Source organism: Oncorhynchus nerka, linkage group LG1 (assembly GCF_034236695.1).
Source record: "Oncorhynchus nerka isolate Pitt River linkage group LG1, Oner_Uvic_2.0, whole genome shotgun sequence".
NCBI lineage: Eukaryota > Metazoa > Chordata > Actinopteri > Salmoniformes > Salmonidae > Oncorhynchus > Oncorhynchus nerka.
Genome location: NC_088396.1, coordinates 47,343,123 through 47,365,617, shown reverse-complemented (window position 1 = coordinate 47,365,617; position 22,495 = coordinate 47,343,123). Strand labels below are relative to the sequence as shown.

Below are 22,495 nucleotides of genomic sequence, written 5' to 3'. Positions count from 1 at the left end.
AGGGATACTGGTCTGTAGTTGTTGACATCGGAGGGATCGAGTGTAGGTTTTTTCAGAAGGGGTGCAACTCTCGCTCTCTTGAAGACGGAAGGGCTCTCTTGAAGACGGAAGGGGAAGGTCTCCGGAAATGGTCTGGAGAAGAGAGGAGGGGATAGGGTCAAGCGGGCCAGCGGTCACAAGACGCGAGATTTCATCTGGAGAGAGAGGGGAGAAAGAGGTCAGAGCACAGGGTAGGGCAGTGTGAGCAGAACCAGCGGTGTCGTTTGACTTAGCAAACGAGGATCGGATGTCGTCGACCTTCTTTTCAAAATGGTTGACGAAGTCATCTGCAGAGAGGGAGGGGGGGGAGGAGGATTCAGGAGGGAGGAGAAGGTGGCAAAGAGCTTCCTAGGGTTAGAGGCAGATGCTTGGAATTTAGAGTGGTAGAAAGTGGCTTTAACAGCAGAGAGAGAAGAGGAAAATGTAGAGAGGAGGGAGTGAAAGGATGCCAGGTCCGCAGGGAGGCGAGTTTTCCTCCATTTCCGCTCGGCTGCCCGGAGCCCTGTTCTGTGAGCTCGCAATGAGTCGTCGAGCCACGGAGCGGGAGGGGAGGACCGAGCCGGCCTGGAGGATAGGGGACATAGAGAGTCAAAGGATGCAGAAAGGGAGGAGAGGAGGGTTGAGGAGGCAGAATCAGGAGATAGGTTGGAGAAGGTTTGAGCAGAGGGAAGAGATGATAGGATGGAAGAGGAGAGAGTAGCGGGGGAGAGAGAGCGAAGGTTGGGACGGCGCGATACCATCCGAGTAGGGGCGTGTTGGATGAGTGTTGGATGAGAGCGAGAGGGAAAAGGATACAAGGTAGTGGTCGGAGACTTGGAGGGGAGTTGCAATGAGGTTAGTGGAAGAACAGCATCTAGTAAAGATGAGGTTGAGCGTATTTCCTGCCTTGTGAGTAGGGGGGGAAGGTGAGAGGGTGAGGTCAAAAGAGGAGAGGAGTGGAAAGAAGGAGGCAGAGAGGAATGAGTCAAAGGTAGACGTGGGGAGGTTAAAGTCGCCCAGAACTGTGAGAGGTGAGCCGTCCTCAGGAAAGGAGCTTATCAAGGCATCAAGCTCATTGATGAACTCTCCGAGGGAACCTGGAGGGCGATAAATGATAAGGATGTTAAGCTTGAAAGGGCTGGTAACTGTGACAGGGCTGGTAACTTATGATCCATGAATATCAAAATATTGATGGAAATAATAAAGGCCAACATTTTGCTAACACAACCAATGCTAATAATTCATGTAAACACGGTTATATATGTATATTGACAGTGCATACTGATGAAGAAGAGGTACAGTATGTTGGATGCCTGGTCACATTACTGGGACAGTGTTTATTTGGGCTGTTTACTAACATGGCCGAACCTAGTGCTTGTAACTGGAATTACATTTAAATATTGAGATCTCATGTATGCATGCGGTTAAATGTCCTTCAATAACATTTCTAATGAATCTGGTTTTATACAAGTGATTCCAGTCAGAAGTTGGCCATGGTTGATCAAGGCATTTATGTCTAATATCTGAAGTAGTATTCACCCAGCTTTGTAGACCTGACAAGAAAAATGCAGATGAAGTATGACACGTCAAATGGAATCAAGACCGCCCTTTTCATACTCAATCATTTGACCAGGAACATACAGATTCATACATTTAGAAAGTTAACCTTAAACACCACTTCCCAGAGTGATGATATATAACCCCTTTCCTTTAAGACAAATTTTGCAATACATAAATGTAAGATTATCTGTTATTCAAAGATCAAAGATGTGCACTTAAGTTGAATGACAGTTGAAGTTTATTCAAATCACTCTATCACAACATGGCCTATCACAGGGATTAGGGAATGGCAGTACAATATCTAGTGTGACATGACCTTTTTAGGTCCACTTTCATCACTTCATTTACACAGAGATCATAGGTTTTGACATATTCATTTCAGACTTTCCAGACTTTGCATCAATATATACATCACACTACTGTAAGTTTGAGCAGATAACAACTACATGAAAATAAGATATTGTTTTCGTCAGGGCGATTTTTTCACAGCACATTCCATCCTTTTGAAAGAAAAGTGAAAAAACACTCATGGTATTGTATCCATAATGTTGATTTGAAAATTACAAGGTAATGTATTACCATAGTGGGTGTGTTGGCTCAATGGCATTGTCACCAATATACAATGATGACAAAAACACACACATACATGAGCGTACACACACACACACACACACACACACACACACACACACACACACAGGAGGAGGTATATACACACACACCATTATAATAATTTATTAGCTCAAACAATTACTTAAAACACAAAGGACTAGTTTTCCCGGAACCAGATGCTGTGTATTCTTGGTCAAAAAAGCACTTTCAATAGAGATTATTAATTTAACAGGCTTTTTAGTCCAAGCGCAGGCCTAATTTGGATCATGGATTAGTATTACATTACAGTAAATCAACAAACTGGATACAAACTAACGTAAACAACATAAACAATTCCACTCACAGGTTAAGGTTAATGGACCAAAACTGTGCTCAGTGACGAGACAGAACTATCAAATCAGAAGTAAATTCATATTTTAATGAAAATATTGTCATTGGATAGTTGGTATGCTCATAACAGAACAACACATCAGATTAGCTGATCCAACAGTGGTGTTGGCGTGGGCTCCACCACCATGGAAAACCATAGAGTGTGACGTCGTGAGCACGAGGGCCGAAAATGATCACAGAGTAAGGTGTTTAGATGACTATTGCAGAGTCTGCTTACTGCCATAATCTGTTTAAGGTCGTATTATTAGTGTGCATGTAAACTCTCACTAAATTGCAATTAAAAAAGTAATTATAAGCAGCGCCTTTTTATTGTGTTCTCTTTAAGAGTTATCACAACCTGCATGATTATAGCTAACTATGACTGATAGGCAGGAAAGTGCAAGAGCACCAAAACAAACCAAGAAACTTTAGCAGAGCTGAAACTGAGAAAGAGAGATATATAGAGATAGTAGACAGAAACAGAGAGAGGGGGGAGAGAGAGAGAAAGAGATGAGATAGAGAGTGAGGAGAGATGGGGAGAGAGAGAGTTAGTAGAGAGAAATAGAGAGGGGAGAGAGAGAGAGAGAGAGAGAGAGAGAGAGAGAGAGAGAGAGAGAGAGAGAGAGAGAGAGAGAGAGACAGATAGAGAGAGAGAGTACCATGTGAGACTGACTGTTCTGTGCATATCTCTGGGTGGTCAGGTGTGGGACCTCACCAGCGAGCCACCTGGCTGGTGTAGTCTTCCGTGGTGGTGGCCAGCTCGTCTCCGCCCCCTCCCCCGCCCACCTGTCGTTTGGGGAGAGAGTCCCTGCTCTGCTCCCTCTGCTCCCGCAGCCAACGGCGCTCCTCCCGCCTCTTCAAGCGCTCCTCCTGGTGCTGCCGCTGGCGGGTGTATTGGAAGCGCTGGAGGAACAGGTCCTTGGCATACTCGTACAGCTGCACGTCCAGGTAGTTTAGCTCCTCGATGCGGCGGCGCACAACCTCGCTCAGGTCCACGTTGGCGGCGCGCGTGCTGTTGATCTGCGTGAAGGCGGCGATGAAGCGCAGGCTGAACGTCCGCTCAAACAGGTACTGCGTCTTGCGCTGGAACTCGGTCAGGCCGTAGAAGGCCATGTTCTTCAGGTTGTTCATGGCGCTGCCCAGCAGGATGTGGTTGCGCTCGCTCTCGTTCATGGATAACAGGTTGTAGCAGCCCACCAGGCTGAGGTCGGCCAGCATGCGCACCTGCCGGTTGTTGGCCAGGTTAGACGGGCAGTCCATGAACTCGGTCAGGGTGACGCCCAACCAGTCGTCCCCGCTGTAGCAGGTGGGCAGTTCGTCCTGCGTGGGCGAGCGCCCGTCACACATGTGCAGGGAGGTCTTCCAGGTGGCGCCACGCTGCACGTGCTTCCATTCGCTCAGGTAGCGGGAGACGGGGTCACGCAGCATGGTTATGTAGTAGAAGTTCCTGCAGACAAAAAGAAACAGTCAGAGAGCTGTGAACACATAAACATCACACAGGCCCATGTACTGACAGGTGGTGACTTATGTGTCTGTGTAGTAAACTTAAAGGTTGGATGCTAATTACCAAACTGAAACTTGAGAGATTCTCAGAGAGGTCTGATTCCCTACTGTCCTTGAACACGTATGTTCTTTATGGTGTCAATATTGTGAATATCAACAAAGCCATGTTTTAGAAGTCATCTGAGGAATGTGTTCATACTTTGATAATATTACAGTACTCATGAGCATGTCAAGTCATCAGAAATAGCCTGAAGCACAAACCTAGATGGTCAAGTATGTATATAAAACATATCAGATCCATCCTGGTTTATTTGAATGAGGAGGAGGTGTCTGTGACAGATGTATTTATTTTGCAGTCCTAATCAAGTGCTTTTACCCATCAGTTAACTACCAAACTGAGCTACATGTTTTAGAGGAGAAATTCCAGCACTTTGGTGGAGAGGAGAGCTGTTAAATGAAAGATACTTTCTCTTAGACACATCACTGCCTCTCCTGCAGAGAAGGACTATCTCCTCAGTCCATGTAAGCCTACGTACAGCCACGGAACATGGAAGATGTCACGTGTGCTCCCTCTCTGGCCGCTAGATCACCAGGCTGCTCGTTATGGCGCACACCTGTCACCATCGTTACACGCACCTGCGCATCATCAGACTCACCTGGACTCCATTACTTCCCTGATTACCTTCTCTATATATGTCACTCCCTTTGGTTCCTTCCCAAGGCGTCATTGTTTTCGGTTCCAGTGTTAAGTCTGTGCGTTAGTCATGGTTTTTGTTGTGGTTATTTATTTTTATTTTTTAAACACTCACTGCTTGTTTTTAATTTTATCTTTCTTTAACCAGGCAAGTCAGTTAAGAACACATTCTTATTTTCAATGACGGCCTGGGAACAGTGGGTTAACTGCCTGTTCAGGGGCAGAACGACAGATTTGTACCTTGTCAGCTCGGGGGTTTGAACTCGCAACCTTCCGGTTACTAGTCCAACGCTCTAACCACTAGGCTACGCTGCCGCCCCAAGGGCTGTTTTATCTGTCGGCCCAGTTGCCTAGTCAACGCCATTTTACCTGCTGTTTGTTGTGCTAGCTGATTAGCCTCACCTACTGTTTTTAGCTAGCTTTCCCAGTTCAACACCTGTGATTACTGTATGCCTCGCTGTATGTCTCTCTCAAATGTCAATATGCCTTGTATACTGTTGTTCAGGTTAGTTATCATTGTTTTAGTTCACAATGGAGCCCCTAGATCCACTCTGCATACCCATGTTACCTCCTTTGTCCCACCTCCCACACATGCGGTGACCTCACCCATTACAACCAGCATGTCCAGAGATACAACCTCTCTCATCATCACCCAGTGCCTGGGCTTACCTCCGCTGTACCCGCACCCCACCATACCCCTGTCTGCGCATTATGCCCTGAATATATTATACCATGCCCAGAAACCTGCTCCTCTTATCCTCTGCCCCCAACGCTCTAGGCGACCAGTTTTGATAGCCTTTAGCCGCACCCTCATACTACTCCTTCTCTGTTCCGCGGGTGATGTGGAGGTAAACCCAGGCCCTGCATGTCCCCAGGTACCCTCATTTGTTGACTTCTGTGATCGAAAAAAGCCTTGGTTTTATGCATGTCAACATCAGAAGCCTCCTCCCTAAGTTTGTTTTACTCACTGCTTTAGCACACTCTGCTAACCCTGATGTCCTTGCCGTGTCTGAATCCTGGCTCAGGAAGGCCACCAAAAATTCAGAGATTTCCATACCCAACTATAACATCTTCCGTCAAGATAGAACTGCCAAAGGGGGCGGAGTCGCAGTCTACTGCAGAGATAGCCTGCAAAGTAATGTCATACTTTCCAGGTCCATACCCAAACAGTTCGAACTACTAATTTTGAAAATTACTCTCTCCAGAAATAAGTCTCTCACTGTTGCCGCCTGCTACTGACCACCCTCAGCTCCCAGCTGTGCCCTGGACACCATTTGTGAATTGATCGCCCCCCATCTAGCTTCAGAGTTTGTTCCGTTAGGTGACCTAAACTGGGATATGCTTAACACCCCGGCAGTCCTACAATCTAAGCTAGATGCCCTCAATCTCACTCAAATCATCAAGGAACCCACCAGGTACAACCCTAACTCTGTAAACAAGGGCACCCTCATTGACGTCATCCTGACCAACTGGCCCTCCAAATACACCTCCGCTGTCTTCAACCAGGATCTCAGCGATCACTGCCTCATTGCCTGTATCCGCCACGGAGCCGCAGTCAAACGACCACCCCTCATCACTGTCAAACGCTCCCTAAAACACTTCTGTGAGCAGGCCTTTCTAATCGACCTGGCCCGGGTATCCTGGAAGGACATTGACCTCATCCCGTCAGTTGAGGATGCCTGGTCATTCTTTAAAAGTAACTTCCTCACCATTTTAGATAAGCATGCTCCGTTCAAAAAATGCAGAACCAAGAACAGATACAGCCCTTGGTTCACTCCAGACCTGACTGCCCTCGACCAGCACAAAAACATCCTGTGGCGGACTGCAATAGCATCGAATAGCCCCCGTGATATGCAACTGTTCAGGGAAGTCAGGAACCAATACACGCAGTCAGTCAGGAATGCTAAGGCCAGCTTCTTCAGGCAGAAGTTTGCATCCTGTAGCTCCAACTCCAAAAAGTTCTGGGACACTGTGAAGTCCATGGAGAACAAGAGCACCTCCTCCCAGCTGCCCACTGCACTGAGGCTAGGTAACACGGTCTCCACCGATAAATCCATGATTATCGAAAACTTCAATAAGCACTTCTCAACGGCTGGCCATGCCTTCCGCCTGGCTACTCCAACCTCGGCCAACAGCTCCGCCCCCCCGCAGCTCCTCGCCCAAGCCTCTCCAGGTTCTCCTTTACCCAAATCCAGATAGCAGATGTTCTGAAAGAGCTGCAAAACCTGGACCCGTACAAATCAGCTGGGCTTGACAATCTGGACCCTCTATTTCTGAAACTATCTGCCGCCATTGTCGCAACCCCTATTACCAGCCTGTTCAACCTCTCTTTCATATCGTCTGAGATCCCCAAGGATTGGAAAGCTGCCGCAGTCATCCCCCTCTTCAAAGGGGGAGACACCCTGGACCCAAACTGTTATAGACCTATATCCATCCTGCCCTGCCTATCTAAGGTCTTCGAAAGCCAAGTCAACAAACAGGTCACTGACCATCTCCAATCCCACCGTACCTTCTCCGCTGTGCAATCTGGTTTCCGAGCCGGTCACGGGTTCACCTCAGCCACACTCAAGATACTAAACGATATCATAACCGCCATCGATAAAAGACAGTACTGTGCAGCCGTCTTCATCGACCTCGCCAAGGCTTTCGACTCTGTCAATCACCATATTCTTATCGGCAGACTCAATAGCCTCGGTTTTTCGGATGACTGCCTTGCCTGGTTCACCAATTACTTTGCAGACAGAGTTCAGCGTGTCAAATCGGAGGGCATGCTGTCCGGTCCTCTGGCAGTCTCTATGGCGGTGCCACAGGGTTCAATTCTCGGGCCGACTCTTTTCTCTGTATATATCAATGATGTTGCTCTTGCTGCGGGCGATTCCCTGATCCACCTCTACGCAGACGACACCATTCTATATACTTTCGGCCCGTCATTGGACACTGTGCTATCTAACCTCCAAACGAGCTTCAATGCCATACAGCACTCCTTCCGTGGCCTCCAACTGCTCTTAAACGCGAGTAAAACCAAATGCATGCTTTTCAACCGATCGCTGCCTGCACCTGCATGCCCGACTAGCATCACCACCCTGGATGGTTCCGACCTTGAATATGTGGACATCTATAAGTACCTAGGTGTCTGGCTAGACTGCAAACTCTCCTTCCAGACTCACATCAAACATCTCCAATCGAAAATCAAATCAAGAGTCGGCTTTCTATTCCGCAACAAAGCCTCCTTCACTCACGCCGCCAAGCTTACCCTAGTAAAACTGACTATCCTACCGATCCTCGACTTCGGCGATGTCATCTACAAAATGGCTTCCAACACTCTACTCAGCAAACTGGATGCAGTCTATCACAGTGCCATCCGTTTTGTCACTAAAGCACCTTATACCACCCACCACTGCGACTTGTATGCTCTAGTCGGCTGGCCCTCGCTACATATTCGTCGCCAGACCCACTGGCTCCAGGTCATCTACAAGTCCATGCTAGGTAAAGCTCCGCCTTATCTCAGTTCACTGGTCACGATGGCAACACCCATCCGTAGCACGCGCTCCAGCAGGTGTATCTCACTGATCATCCCTAAAGCCAACACCTCATTTGGCCGCCTTTCGTTCCAGTACTCTGCTGCCTGTGACTGGAACGAACTGCAAAAATCGCTGAAGTTGGAGACTTTTATCTCCCTCACCAACTTCAAACATCAGCTATCCGAGCAGCTAACCGATCGCTGCAGCTGTACATAGTCTATTGGTAAATAGCCCACCCATTTTCACCTACCTCATTCCCATACTGTTTTTATACTGTTTTTTATTTATTTACTTTTCTGCTCTTTTGCACACCAATATCTCTACCTGTACATGACCATCTGATCATTTATCACTCCAGTGTTAATCTGCAAAATTGTATTATTCGCCTACCTCCTCATGCCTTTTGCACACATTGTATATAGACTGCCCATTTTTTCTACTGTGTTATTGACTTGTTAATTGTTTACTCCATGTGTAACTCTGTGTTGTCTGTTCACACTGCTATGCTTTATCTTGGCCAGGTCGCAGTTGCAAATGAGAACTTGTTCTCAACTAGCCTACCTGGTTAAATAAAGGTGAAATAAAAAATAAATAAAATAAAAAACTCCCTGAACTTGAGTCCTGACTCTCAGCGCACATCGCTACAGAAGAAAAATTTAGAATCTTTATTTAAATTCAACAGATTCCTGTAGTGCCAAATTAAAGGACATTCATAGGATAAGAACACTGTAAAGGCTACAGTAAAATCAGAGAATGTGCTGGATAATCGAGACCAGTAAGCAACGTAGTACAACGTGAAAACACTGTCTAAAAGCTATGGAGAACAAACCCTGAATCTTACTCAAAAAACATGTAGGTAGTAGGAATGATAGACAGTACAGTTCCACAATACTGGCCAGCTCCAAATGGCCGAACACATAAAAGAGGATTCAAAATGTTTTCGGCACTATACTTTGCAAAGAGAGCTGTCCATTTATACAAATTACCACAAGGCTTTTTGACAACTTCAAAGGAAAAACATCAGACTCCCAAACAGGGCTGCCATGCAGCCCAAAACTCTGAAATGGCACGAAGTACATGAGGAAGGGTTAGGGGTGGAGAATGTAGCATTTTTTTAAACACCGGAAACAGCATTTTCTAGCAATCTAGAGCCATAACCATTATGCTTAATTATATGTAAAAAAGGTTTATTTTTCTGCATATCTAAGCGTACCTCAGCTGTCTGTATCCTCCTGAACAGAGGTGTATATATATATTTTTTTAAGAAACTAAATATGCTCCTCTGCTTTTGCAAAACTGTGGGTCAAAGATTGAAAGGAATATGAGTCTTATACAGTACATTTAGTAATTGCTTGCTTTTCTAAAGTCTAACAAGATAGCTAGACAAGCTAGCTACTTGAAATTGATTGATAGCCTGAAATGGCTTCTTGGTAGGTGTTAAGAGTTTGGGAGTTTGGGAACCTATCTGGGCTAGCTAAAGCCAATTCCATAACATTTCTAGGTAGCTATTAGTATTACAGAGAGATAAAACAAAACTATTATTATTATTTTATAAATATATTTACTTTTATAAACAGGACAAATCTGATGGGGCATGTGCCCCTGTATGGGCATGACAACACTGCTCCCAAACTCCAGGAATGTTAGTCAACGCAGAGGTGACCTCTAAGTGCCAGTGAATATTACATTGCCGCATTCGGATGTGACCCAGGAGAACAGACTGGCTGGATAAAGTGGGATGTGACCCAGAAGAACAGACTGGCTGGATAAAGTGGGATGTGACCCAGGGGACCACACTGACTCCAAAGCTGCTCAGCTTTTCAGGTACACCATAAACACACACATAGGTAAACAGATACATTCACACGGAGGCACGCACGCACTGACACACACACTCATCCCGCAAGATTTTAACCAATGCGGACTTTAAAACACTCTCTAGTCTTCTGTATTCTGAGATGCCCTGTTCCTTGTATTCTGCTCTAACAACTACACATTGTATTTCAGTACTGTTCAATTAGCCCTATTTCAGGTCTCGGTCAATACTGTTAAATTAGCCCTATTTCTGGCCCCCTGTCAATACTGTTAAATTAGCCCTATTTCTGACCCCCTATCAATACTGTTAAATTAGCCCTATTTCAGGTCTCGGTCAATACTGTTCAATTAGCCCTATTTCAGGCCTCCTGTCAGTACTGTTAAATTAGCCCTATTTCTGACCCCCTATCAATACTGTTAAATTAGCCCTATTTCAGGTCTCGGTCAATACTGTTCAATTAGCCCTATTTCAGGCCTCCTGTCAGTACTGTTAAATTAGCCCTATTTCAGGCCCCCTGTCAGTACTGTTAAATTAGCCCTATTTCAGGCCCCCTGTCAGTACTGTTAAATTAGCCATATTTCAGGCCCCCTGTCAGTACTGTTAAATTAGCCATATTTCTGGCCCCCTGTCAGTACTGTTAAATTAGCCCTATTTCTGCCCCCCTGTCAGTACTGTTAAATTAGCCCTATTTCTGGCCCCCTGTCAGTACTGTTAAATTAGCCCTATTTCAGGCCCCCTGTCAGTACTGTTAAATTAGCCCTATTTCAGGCCCCCTGTCAGTACTGTTAAACTAGCCCTATTTCAGGCCCCCTGTCAGTACTGTTAAACTAGCCCTATTTCAGGCCCCCTGTCAGTACTGTTAAATTAGCCCTACATCTGGCCCCCTTGCCAATACTGTTAAACTAGCCCTATTTCTGGCCCCTGTCAGTACTGTTAAATCAGCCCTATTTCAGGTCCCCTGTCAGTACTGTTAAATTAGCCCTATTTCAGGCCCCCTGTCAGTACTGTTAAATTAGCCCTATCTCTGGCCCCCTGCCAATACTGTTAAATTAGCCCTATTTCTGGCCCCCTGTCAATACTGTTAAATCAGCCCTATTTCTGGCCCCCTGTCAATACTGTTAAATCAGCCCTATTTCTGGCCCCCTGTCAATACTGTTAAATTAGCCCTATTTCTGGCCCCCTGTCAATACTGTTAAATTAGCCCTATTTCTGGCCCCCTGTCAATACTGTTAAATCAGCCCTATTTCTGGCCCCCTGTCAATACTGTTAAATTAGCCCTATTTCTGGCCCCCTGTCAATACTGTTAAATCAGCCCCTGCTCTGGAAAAATAAAAGTGCTGAGATTACAATACTGTCATGACCATAGTCATAGTCTGCAAGGATACACCACACAGTAACACTCTATTTCTACAATCTAGATAACTTCACTTGAAGACTACACACTGTCCTGCCAAATGGACTCGTTATTCACTAGCAACAGTCATGGCAACAATATCCACTGAATATAAGCCAAATATAATTTTTTTTTTTTTATAACTGTCTCATTCTCGGCAACACATAGCATGTTCACATTTGTAAAATATTATTATTATTAAATTACACTAAACATGTAGTCTTGAAAAGGTGTGTTTGTTCGTTACGCATTATCGATTACTCTGATTTTCACTAAATCAATTAGAAAGTACTGTAGACCCTTACATTCCAATAACTCCCCTGTGATGTGCCATGGCATCAGTATGCATGGGAGCAGAGAGCACCCTCTCTCTCTCCCACCACGTGGTGAGATGGCACTGTGTGTCAGGCAGTAGAGCCCCGCTGGCAGCAGCTGTACCCTGGCTCTTCTCTTCCTACTGGAGTTGGCCGTTCAGCCGCAGCAGAGTGCAGACAGACACACGGACACGCAAATCCTCATTAGCCTGTCTCAGGGACATAAACACATGAAGCAAGTGTTGCCTGAGCACGCCGACACGCTCAAAGGTCATCCGTGTGCACCATCAGTGTCACAGAACATCAGCATCAACGCGTCTACATCACCGCCTCAGAGAGAGGAGACTGCCCCTGCATGCCACAGATGATCTTCAGACAGGGAAGGTGAGTCGGCCCAGCGAGCTACCTGCCTTCCGCCCTTCTCCCTTCCTCCGTCCTAATCACTTCCTATAGCCATCGTCTGCAATCACACATTGAATTGGCACTTGCTAACTCGAATCTTCAGATGGAATCATTTGGAGTTTGTTAATATGTTGACGTAATGTCACCAGGAGGCAGAGAGACATCTCTCTGACGTTCCAACCAAGTGTTTAAGTTTGGAGGCCTGCTGAACCCCAGTTAATCATGGATCAATAATGGATGTGAAGCATATTGCATCTCAGTCAGCTCCAGAATGTTCATCTGAAAGACAGCAGCACGAGTCACTGGAGCGAAGACTTAACGGGTCATTAACATGGAAGAAGTGTAGAAGAACACATGGATCCAAGGAAGGCTGAGAGGAAGCGATGCTGCTCAGATTAAATGAATGTTTCAACTTTTGTTGGAACTATACACTATTTTTTTTTAAATGTAACCTTTATTTAACTAGGCAAGTCAGTTAAGAACAAATTCGTATTCACAATGATGGCCTACCAAAAGGCAAAAGGCCTCCTGCAGGGAGTAAAAAATATAAATATAGGACAACACACACATCACGACAAGCGACAGCACAACACTACATAAAGAAAGACCTAAGACAGCAACATAGCAAAGCAGCAACGCATGACAACAACATGGTAGCAACACAACACATGGTACAAGCATTATTGGGCACAGATTATAAATGATTTTTCCGTAATCTAGCATGGGTTGGATGGTCATCTGAATCAGGGTTAGTTTGGCACCTGGGGTGTAAGAACAGCAACTACAATAGAGTAAACCAAGTCTAGATTTAACTTTAGCCTGCAGCTTTGATATGTGCTGAGAGAAGGACAGTGTATCATCTAGCCATACTCCCAAGTACTGGTATGAGCTACCTCAAGCTCTAAACCCGCAGAGGTAGTAATCACACCTGTGGGGAGAGGGGCATTCTACTTACCAAACCACATGACCTGTGTTCAGAACAAGAGTATTTAATTTATTACCTTTATTTAACTAGGCAAGTCAGTTAAGAGCACATTCTTATTTACAATGACAGCCTAGGAACAGTGCCTTGTTCAGGGGCAGAACAACAGATTTTTTACCTTGTCAGCTCAGTGATTCGATCTTGCAACCTTTCATTTACTGGCCCAATGCTCTGACCACTAGGCTACTTAACAGTGGAGAAAGCTTGTTGGACAATACGAAAGCTTTGTTATAGAGCGTTTCACACAGAATTCAGGCAGGGGCCACTGTGCACCCAAAGAAGACGTCATATTTACTGAATCTAAGAACATCAGATGCATAATATGCTTTTGAAATATCTGATGAATATCTGATTTAAATTGTCAATTTATCTGTCTAGTATAACTTGAACTCTAATATTTATCAACAGAATATGCTAAATTTAAAAAAAAATGCAGTTGCAATAGACAACTTGTGAAGTTAGAATGTTATTCACTGCTTGGCATACAGTAGCTGCTTTAGAGTACCTGTTTTATAGTAGCTGCTTTACAGTAGCTGTTTTATAGTAGCTGCTTTAGAGTACCTGTTTTATAGTAGCTGCTTTAGAGTACCTGTTTTATAGTAGCTGCTTTACAGTACCTGTTTTATAGTAGCTGCTTTACAGTAGCTGTTTTATAGTAGCTGCTTTACAATAGCTGTTATATAGTAGCTGCTTTACAGTAGCTATTTTATAGTAGCAGCTTTACAGTACCTGTTTTATAGTAGCTGTTTTATAGTAGCTGCTTTACAGTACCTGTTTTATAGTAGCTGCTTTACAGTAGCTGTTTTATAGTAGCTGCTTTACAGTACCTGTTTTATAGTAGCTGTTTTATAGTAGCTGTTTTATAGTAGCTGTTTTATAGTAGCTGCTTTACAGTACCTGTTTTATAGTAGCTGCTTTACAGTAGCTCTTTTATAGTAGCAGCTTTACAGTACCTGTTGTATAGTAGCTGCTTTAGAGTAACTGTTTTATAGTAGCTGCTTTACAGTAGCTCTTTTATAGTAGCTGCTTTACAGTACCTGTTGTATAGTAGCTGCTTTAGAGTAACTGTTTTATAGTAGCTGCTTTACAATAGCTGTTTTATAGTAGCTGCTTTACAGTAGCTCTTTTATAGTAGCAGCTTTACAGTAGCTCTTTTATAGTAGCAGCTTTACAGTAGCTCTTTTATAGTAGCAGCTTTACAGTACCTGTTTTATAGTAGCTGCTTTACAGTAGCTGTTTTATAGTTGCTGCTTTACAGTACCTGTTTTATAGTAGCTGCTTTGCAGTAGCTGAGGACTTACAAACACAGTATTTCTCTCTTGTAGGATTCCTTCCCCAAAATCAGGCTGTATAAACTCTCCACTTCTCCACACAGGGACCCATCTGAGCAGATGGTAAACTACTATGCATCCAAGGCAGTGTCAGCTCAATAGCCAACTGGCTTTTAATTGCCAGTAATTAACCTTAATGACATGATTCTAGGCCACTGCCCCTCCATGATCGCATGCTACTAAAAAATGACAGTATACAGTACATTTAGCCCCATCACATGGTCTTTACTGTGGTGGGGGTCACTGGGGAAACTGGCTTCACACATCAACCAACTGAAATAAGTGAAGTGTGTGCATAACATTGTTGCAGATGCCTGAAGGTAGACTGCCTGAAAACAGCGGAAAATCTATTAAATTACACATCTGTCTGCTAACATCACCTGTGCAGAATGTTGCTACTCTGTTACTACAGTATGTGTCCCATTGTGATTCTGTAAGTAAGCAAGGAAGGCCTTGTTCAGAAACTGCAGCACTGACTTCGACTAATCTGGTGTGAAAGAGATCTCCTGAGTGTTATTTTATAAGAAATTACCTCATATCTTTCCCTCAAGGGAAATATCCCAAGGGAAAGATCCCTTGAGGTTCTCACCCAATCTGTTCACTTGTTTTACTGCACCATGTATGGTTTACAACCACTTAAGAAAAGCTTTGATCACTTTGTTTGCTAGCCCACTACAGTCTGCTGGAAATAGACAGGGAACGTGAAGTGTGTGCTGACTCTAACTCCATGTTGTGTGGCTGATTAAACTTGCTCGACACCCTTTTCTGTGCCGCATCATGTAATAGAAATGAATATGCAACGAACTCCAGTGGCCTGCGCTCGAGGCCATTTCAGACAAGCGCGCTGCGTTTCATCTTGGACCTGGCGAAGCCTCAAACCTACTGCTCCCTCTCTCTGTATGAAGCTTGTTGCTCAGACTCTGCTTTTCAGAAGCCTCAGAAGTTCAGTCTGCCCAGCAGAATTACAAGGGTCAAACAGCTCTCTGTGCTGATACCATTCGTTCAAAGGCAGTCTCCGCTTATGAAAGAGATGTATCAGAGAGAAATATATACAACAAAATAAAGCTTAAACTCAACTGAGCTTTAAAACCTGTTAGGGAAGTTGCGAATTTTCGCAGCTTTTTGTTAAAAATCGCGCAACATTTCAGCGCCCTGCTATTCATGCCAGGAATATAGTATATGCATATGATTAGTATGTGTGGATAGAAAACACTCAGACGTTTCTAAAACTGGTTAAATCACGGCTGTGACTATAACAGAACGTGCGTTTCATCGAAAAGTGCAGGAAAATCTGATCACTGAAAATGGGAAAATATATCCATGCGCTACTTCCAGGAATTGTTCAAAGTGAACCGGATTAAATGAGGCCGAGGTTGCAGTACCTACAGCTTCCACACGATGTCTAGAGTCTTGTCATTTGCTTCGGCTTTGATTCTTGGTCAAACTGACACAAGGGAACCGATTCCCTACGGTCTCCGACCGGATGTTTTGGTTGAGATTTCTCCGGACATTTTTTTGAGACGGACACCTATAGAATTTACATCGCCTCCTGATGAATTTTATCGCTTATTAACGTGTACTAATACCTAAAGTTGCATTACAAAAGTATTTCGAAATGTTTTGTGAAAGTTTATCGTCGACTTTTTCAATTTAAAAAAATGATGTTACGTTCTAAAACGCTATTTTTTTCCGTTGTTCACACATTATTCATAGATCGATATTTAGGCTATATATGGACCGATTTAATCGAAAAAAGACCCAAAATGATGTTTATGGGACATCTAGGAGTGCCAAGAAAGAAGCTCGTCAAAGGTAATGAATGTTTTATATTTTATTTCTGCGTTTTGACTAGCCCCCGGCTATCGCAAAATCTGTCGTTAGGTGACGTTGCTGTATTCTGGGGGATACATGCTATCAGATAATAGCTTCTCATGCTTTTGCCGAAAAGCATTTTACAAATCTGACTTGGTGGATAGATTCACAACGAGTGTAGCTTTAATTCAGTACATTGTATGTCCATTTTAATGAAAGTTTGAGTTTTATCAACCACTATAGGTGGCGCTCTTGAACATTTCTGCTGATTGATGTTCCTACCACGGGACCACGGCCCTAACAAGTTAAGGTCAAATGCAGCCAATTTTTTTTCGCAAAATATAAAATAATTTCTGGGTCACAATTAAGTACATTTACTGTGATTGTTTTCAACTAAAATTGTCAAAAAGACAACAAAAAAATCTTCTTTGCAAAGAGTAATTTCTCAAGAGTGAATTTTGCTAGGACTGTCTGGGAATGGTCTGTGGGGAGGGGAAACTGAAAACTAGCTGTTATTGGCAGAGAGGTTTGGAACGGTCTTGCTTATTGGTCTATTAACTGATGATTAACTGGTGATGTCACCAGGCAGGCCAAAACCATCCCACCAAAACAGGTTCAAATTTCAGGTGGTCTTTTCAAACAGCTCTTATCCTAAAAGGGCATTATCATTTTCACTATTTCACAATATTATTCCAACCTCAGTGTTTAAATATATATAAAACACAGAAAAAAACAGGTTTTAATATGCATTTCAAGTCATGCTTTTGGGACAGACAATTATTGTGAGTGCCTGTGTAAACATGACTTATTATGCAAGTCAATCAATCAATCAAATGTATTTATAAAGCCCTTTTTACATCAGCCGATGTCACAAAGTGCTGTTCAGAAACTCAGCCTAAAACCCCAAACAGCAAGCAATGCAGATGTAGAAAAACTACATAGAAAGGCCAGAACCTAGGAAGAAACCTAAAGAGGAACCAGGTGCCATTGTTCTTCCGTCCTGTCAAGAATAATCTTAATGATTTTACTCAAACCGATCAGTGACATTATCTACAGAGCAAACACTGTGTTACAGGTAGCGGTGACGATGAACATTCCAAGTCCTTTGATGTCAAATATCCATGAAGACTGTCCAACAACAAGTGTTTTACCTGAGGAGAGGTTCTTCCTGTAGATGTATACCTCACTTGACTCCTGGCCTTTCCTCCGCTCTCCACTCTGCTTCTCCTCCTTGTCCATGTCCTACAGACATCAGCACTTTCCACTCTGCTTCTCCTCCATGTCCTCCCTCAGGATTCCCAACCTTTCCTCTAAAGGTTGTCGGATTAATCACGCTTCTGATTCCAGTCGTCTATCTCTCCCACCACCTCTTTCGCTCTACTACCGCTCTCTCATATATATATATATATATATATATATATACACACACACACACACACACACACACACACACACACACACACACACACACACACACACACACTTGAAGTCCGAAGTTTACATACAACATAGCCAAATAAACTTTAACTCAGGTTTTACAATTCCTGACATTTAATCTTAGTTAAAATTCCCTGTCTTAGGTCAGTTAGGATCACCACTTTATTTTAAGACAATGAAATGTCAGAATTATAGTAGAGAGAATGACTTATTTCAGCTTTTGTTTATTTCATCACGTTCCCATATATATATATATATATATATATATATATATATATATATATATATATATATATATGAACAACTGTGAAGCTTTCTTGTTGAATCTGGTTGTTTAAAAAGATAACATTTTTCTGGAATAAATTATCTCTATGCACTGTTGACTACAGTGGAGGCTGCTGAGGGTAGGACGGCTCACAATAAGGGCTGGAACAGAGCAAAAGGATTTGTATTTTTATCCCATTCCACTTATTCCACTCCAGCCAACACCACCAGCCCGTCCTCTCCAATTAAGGTGCCACCAACCTCATGGGATTTACTAAAAATAATAACCAAAATTCCAGCAGACAGTTTGATTTCATCGGGACAAACACATTTAGTCTGCTATATGCCTGCCTTGCCCGAGATCGGAGTATCCAAAGCAAGGAGAAATCAATTCCTAATAAAGAACTGTGCTGACGGTTTAGGACGGTGTATTAGTTCTCTCATACTGCCAGTAGAGGGACCATTAATTACTCTATGCTTCATTATTCATATTACCAAGTTGTATTGAAACTCCACAGAAATACACTACTTTGTGTGTCATATACAGTGGGGTCCGGAATGATCCTCTGATAAAGATGACAGTGGGATCCGGAATGATCCTCTGATAAAGATGACAGTGGGGTCCGGAATGATTGCATCCTCGGATAAAGATGACAGTGGGGTCCGGAATGATCCTCTGTTAAAGATGACAGTGGGGTCCGGAATGATCCTCTGTTAAAGATGACAGTGGGGTCCGGAATGATCCTCTGATAAAGATGACAGTGGGGTCCGGAATGATCCTCTGATAAAGATGACAGTGGGGTCCGGAATGATCCTCTGTTAAAGATGACAGTGGGGTCCGGAATGATCCTCTGATAAAGATGACAGTGGGGTCCGGAATGATTGCATCCTCTGATAAAGATGACAGTGGGGTCCGGAATGATCCTCTGATAAAGATGACAGTAGGGTCCGGAATGATCCTCTGTTAAAGATGACAGTGGGGTCCGGAATGATCCTCTGATAAAGATGACAGTGGGGTCCGGAATGATCCTCTGATAAAGATGACAGTGGGGTCCGGAATGATCCTCTGTTAAAGATGACAGTGGGGTCCGGAATGATCCTCTGATAAAGATGACAGTGGGGTCCGGAATGATCCTCTGATAAAGATGACAGTGGGGTCCGGAATGATCCTCTGATAAAGATGACAGTGGGGTCCGGAATGATCCTCTGATAAAGATGACAGTGGGGTCCGGAATGATCCTCTGATAAAGATGACAGTGGGGTCCGGAATGATCCTCTGTTAAAGATGACAGTGGGGTCCGGAATGATCCTCTGATAAAGATGACAGTGGGGTCCGGAATGATCCTCTGTTAAAGATGACAGTGGGGTCCGAATGATCCTCTGATAAAGATGACAGTGGGGTCCGGAATGATCCTCTGATAAAGATGACAGTGGGGTCCGGAATGATCCTCTGATAAAGATGACAGTGGGGTCCGGAATGATCCTCTGATAAAGATGACAGTGGGGTCCAGAATGATCCTCTGATAAAGATGACAGTGGGGTCCGGAATGATCCTCTGATAAAGATGACAGTGGGGTCCGGAATGATCCTCTGATAAAGATGACAGTGGGGTCCGGAATGATCCTCTGATAAAGATGACAGTGGGGTCCGGAATGATCCTCTGATAAAGATGACAGTGGGGTCCGGAATGATCCTCTGTTAAAGATGAGCAAACAATACGGTTTACAAATACTGATCTATATTCTATGCTAAAACGTATTATTTTATACCAATACAATTTCTCAGAGAAAGATATTTTGCTTAACAAGTAATATAACATATTTTAAAACAATAAGAGGTAAAATATCATTGTATCCCCTGTTTTCAATGCTCCATCACCCTCACCCTGTGAGGATAACAACACTGAAACGTTTTCTAAAATGTTTTATAAGATTGGAGAACACATTGGGAGGAATCTTAGACCATTCCTCCATACAGAATCCTTCCAGATCCTTGATATCCCTCTAATTCAAGCCACAGGTTTTCAATGGGTTTTAAGTCTGGAAAATTTAGATTTTGTGGTCAATTAACCATATCTTTGTGGATTTTGATGTGTGCTTGGAGTTGTTGTCTTGCTGGAAGATCCACTTGCGGCCAAGTTTCAGCCTCCTTGCAGAGGCAACCAGGTTTTGGGCTAAAATGTCCAGGTACTTGGCCATATAACACATACCCTCGTGCCTTATTGCTTAAATATCCTAGTTGTAGTTTGAAAAGAGCAGAGTTGGCGAGACTTGCGCTGTCACAAGCTATTTTTTTAGGCTACTTTTTAGGAGTGGGATGATTTTCAGATGAGAAATATGGGTGATCATTATTAACTTCTAGGCAATGTAGTAAACTATAGCCTAATCATATTCAGGAAATACATTTCCTTGGAAAGAAATGCCCATACATAGGCTATAGCTTACTCTGTTTAATTAAGGCCACATGAGTACCTGGTCTCGCAGGTATGATTACTGAACTGGAAGCAGCAAGAATGATGACATTGACACTTGCTACGTTTTGCATAGTCCTATAGGATATAGCCTACCTTTTAGCAGGACGATTTGCAGGCAGAGAAAAATAAATGGGAAATCCATACTTATTGAGAATGAAGTAGCCTAAGTAGTAGGCTAACCCATATATTCACCATAGTAGCCTAACCTATGTGTTCACCATAGTAACCTAACCCATATGTTCACCATAGTAACCTAACCCATATGTTCACCATAGTAACCTAACCCATATGTTCACCATAGTAGCCTAACCTATGTGTTCACCATAGTAACCTAACCCATATGTTCACCATAGTAGCCCAATCTATGTGTTCACCATAGTAGCCTAACCTATGTGTTCACCATAGTAACCTAACCCATATGTTCACCATAGTAGCCTAACCTATGTGTTCACCATAGTAACCTAACCCATATGTTCACCATAGTAGCCCAATCTATGTGTTCACCATAGTAGCCTAACCTATGTGTTCACCATAGTAACCTAACCCATATGTTCACCATAGTAGCCCAATCTATGTGTTCACCATAGTAGCCTAACCTATGTGTTCACCATAGTAACCTAACCCATATGTTCACCATAGTAGCCCAATCTATGTGTTCACCATAGTAGCCTAACCTATGTGTTCACCATAGTAACCTAACCCATATGTTCACCATAGTAGCCCAATCTATGTGTTCACCATAGTAGCCTAACCTATGTGTTCACCATAGTAACCTAACCCATATGTTCACCATAGTAGCCCAATCTATGTGTTCACCATAGTAGCCCAATCTATGTGTTCACCATAGTAGCCTAACCTATGTGTTCACCATAGTAACCTAACCCATATGTTCACCATAGTAGCCCAATCTATGTGTTCACCATAGTAGCCTAACCCATGTGTTCACCATAGTAACCTAACCCATATGTTCACCATAGTAGCCCAATCTATGTGTTCACCATAGTAGCCTAACCTATGTGTTCACCATAGTAACCTAACCCATATGTTCACCATAGTAGCCTAACCTATGTGTTCACCATATTAACCTAACCCATATGTTCACCATAGTAGCCCAATCTATGTGTTCACCATAGTAGCCTAACCTATGTGTTCACCATAGTAACCTAACCCATATGTTCACCATAGTAGCCCAATCTATGTGTTCACCATAGTAGCCTAACCTATGTGTTCACCATAGTAACCTAACCTATGTGTTCACCATAGTAACCTAACCCATATGTTCACCATAGTAGCCTAACCTATGTGTTCACCATAGTAACCTAACCCATATGTTCACCATAGTAGCCTAAGCCATGTTGGTTGAACGTCCTCTACTTCTTTTCATTATCAATATTTATTGACAGACACTGTAAACTACAGTCTAATCATATTTCAGTTAACTGTGATTCTCTGCCCGTGTAGGCAGCCTACTCCATTTCAATGAGACCACGCATATTAGGCGCACATGATCTCGCACACCAAACTAGGAGAGGTAAGCTACTGAAGTTGAAGCAGTGAATTCTGAGTGTGTGAATAATGCAAAAATAATGTGTTTTTAATACAATAGGTATACAAACCAGAAAGACAACAGTTCCCCAAAAATTGGCGGGTCAACAAAACTATTTTCATCCCGAAGTCGTCTGACTGACCGCCCGCTCCCGCCCGCTCCCGCCTGCAGCATGAAAAATGTTGAGCACACCACACCGCAATGATCTCTGTAGGGACAAGGCAGGTTTGATGGAAATCCCACGGGAATGCAGCCCTCAAGGCTTAAAAATCCTCCTTTAACCTGTCTCTTCCCCTTCATCTGCACTGATTGAAGTGGATACAACGAGTGACATCAATAAGGGATGATAGCTTTTATCTGGATTCACATGATCAGTTTATGACATGGAAAGAGCAGGTCTTCTTAATGTTTTGTACCCTTCGTGTATATTTCCACATTATAAGGTTGG

At 43.4% G+C, this 22,495-nt stretch overlaps 1 protein-coding gene across 1 annotated transcript in view; it reads right to left on the bottom strand.

Annotated features, from left to right (window-relative positions):
• Positions 1-3,154: 3,154 nt before the first annotated feature.
• The window catches only part of LOC115131341 (heparan-sulfate 6-O-sulfotransferase 3-B-like), a 142,258-nt gene continuing 122,917 nt past the window's right edge, over positions 3,155-22,495 (bottom strand). Inside the window, 1 exon segment of the mRNA XM_029662981.2 lies at positions 3,155-4,006. Coding sequence (XP_029518841.2) covers positions 3,271-4,006 — 736 coding nt within the window. The 3' untranslated portion in view covers positions 3,155-3,270.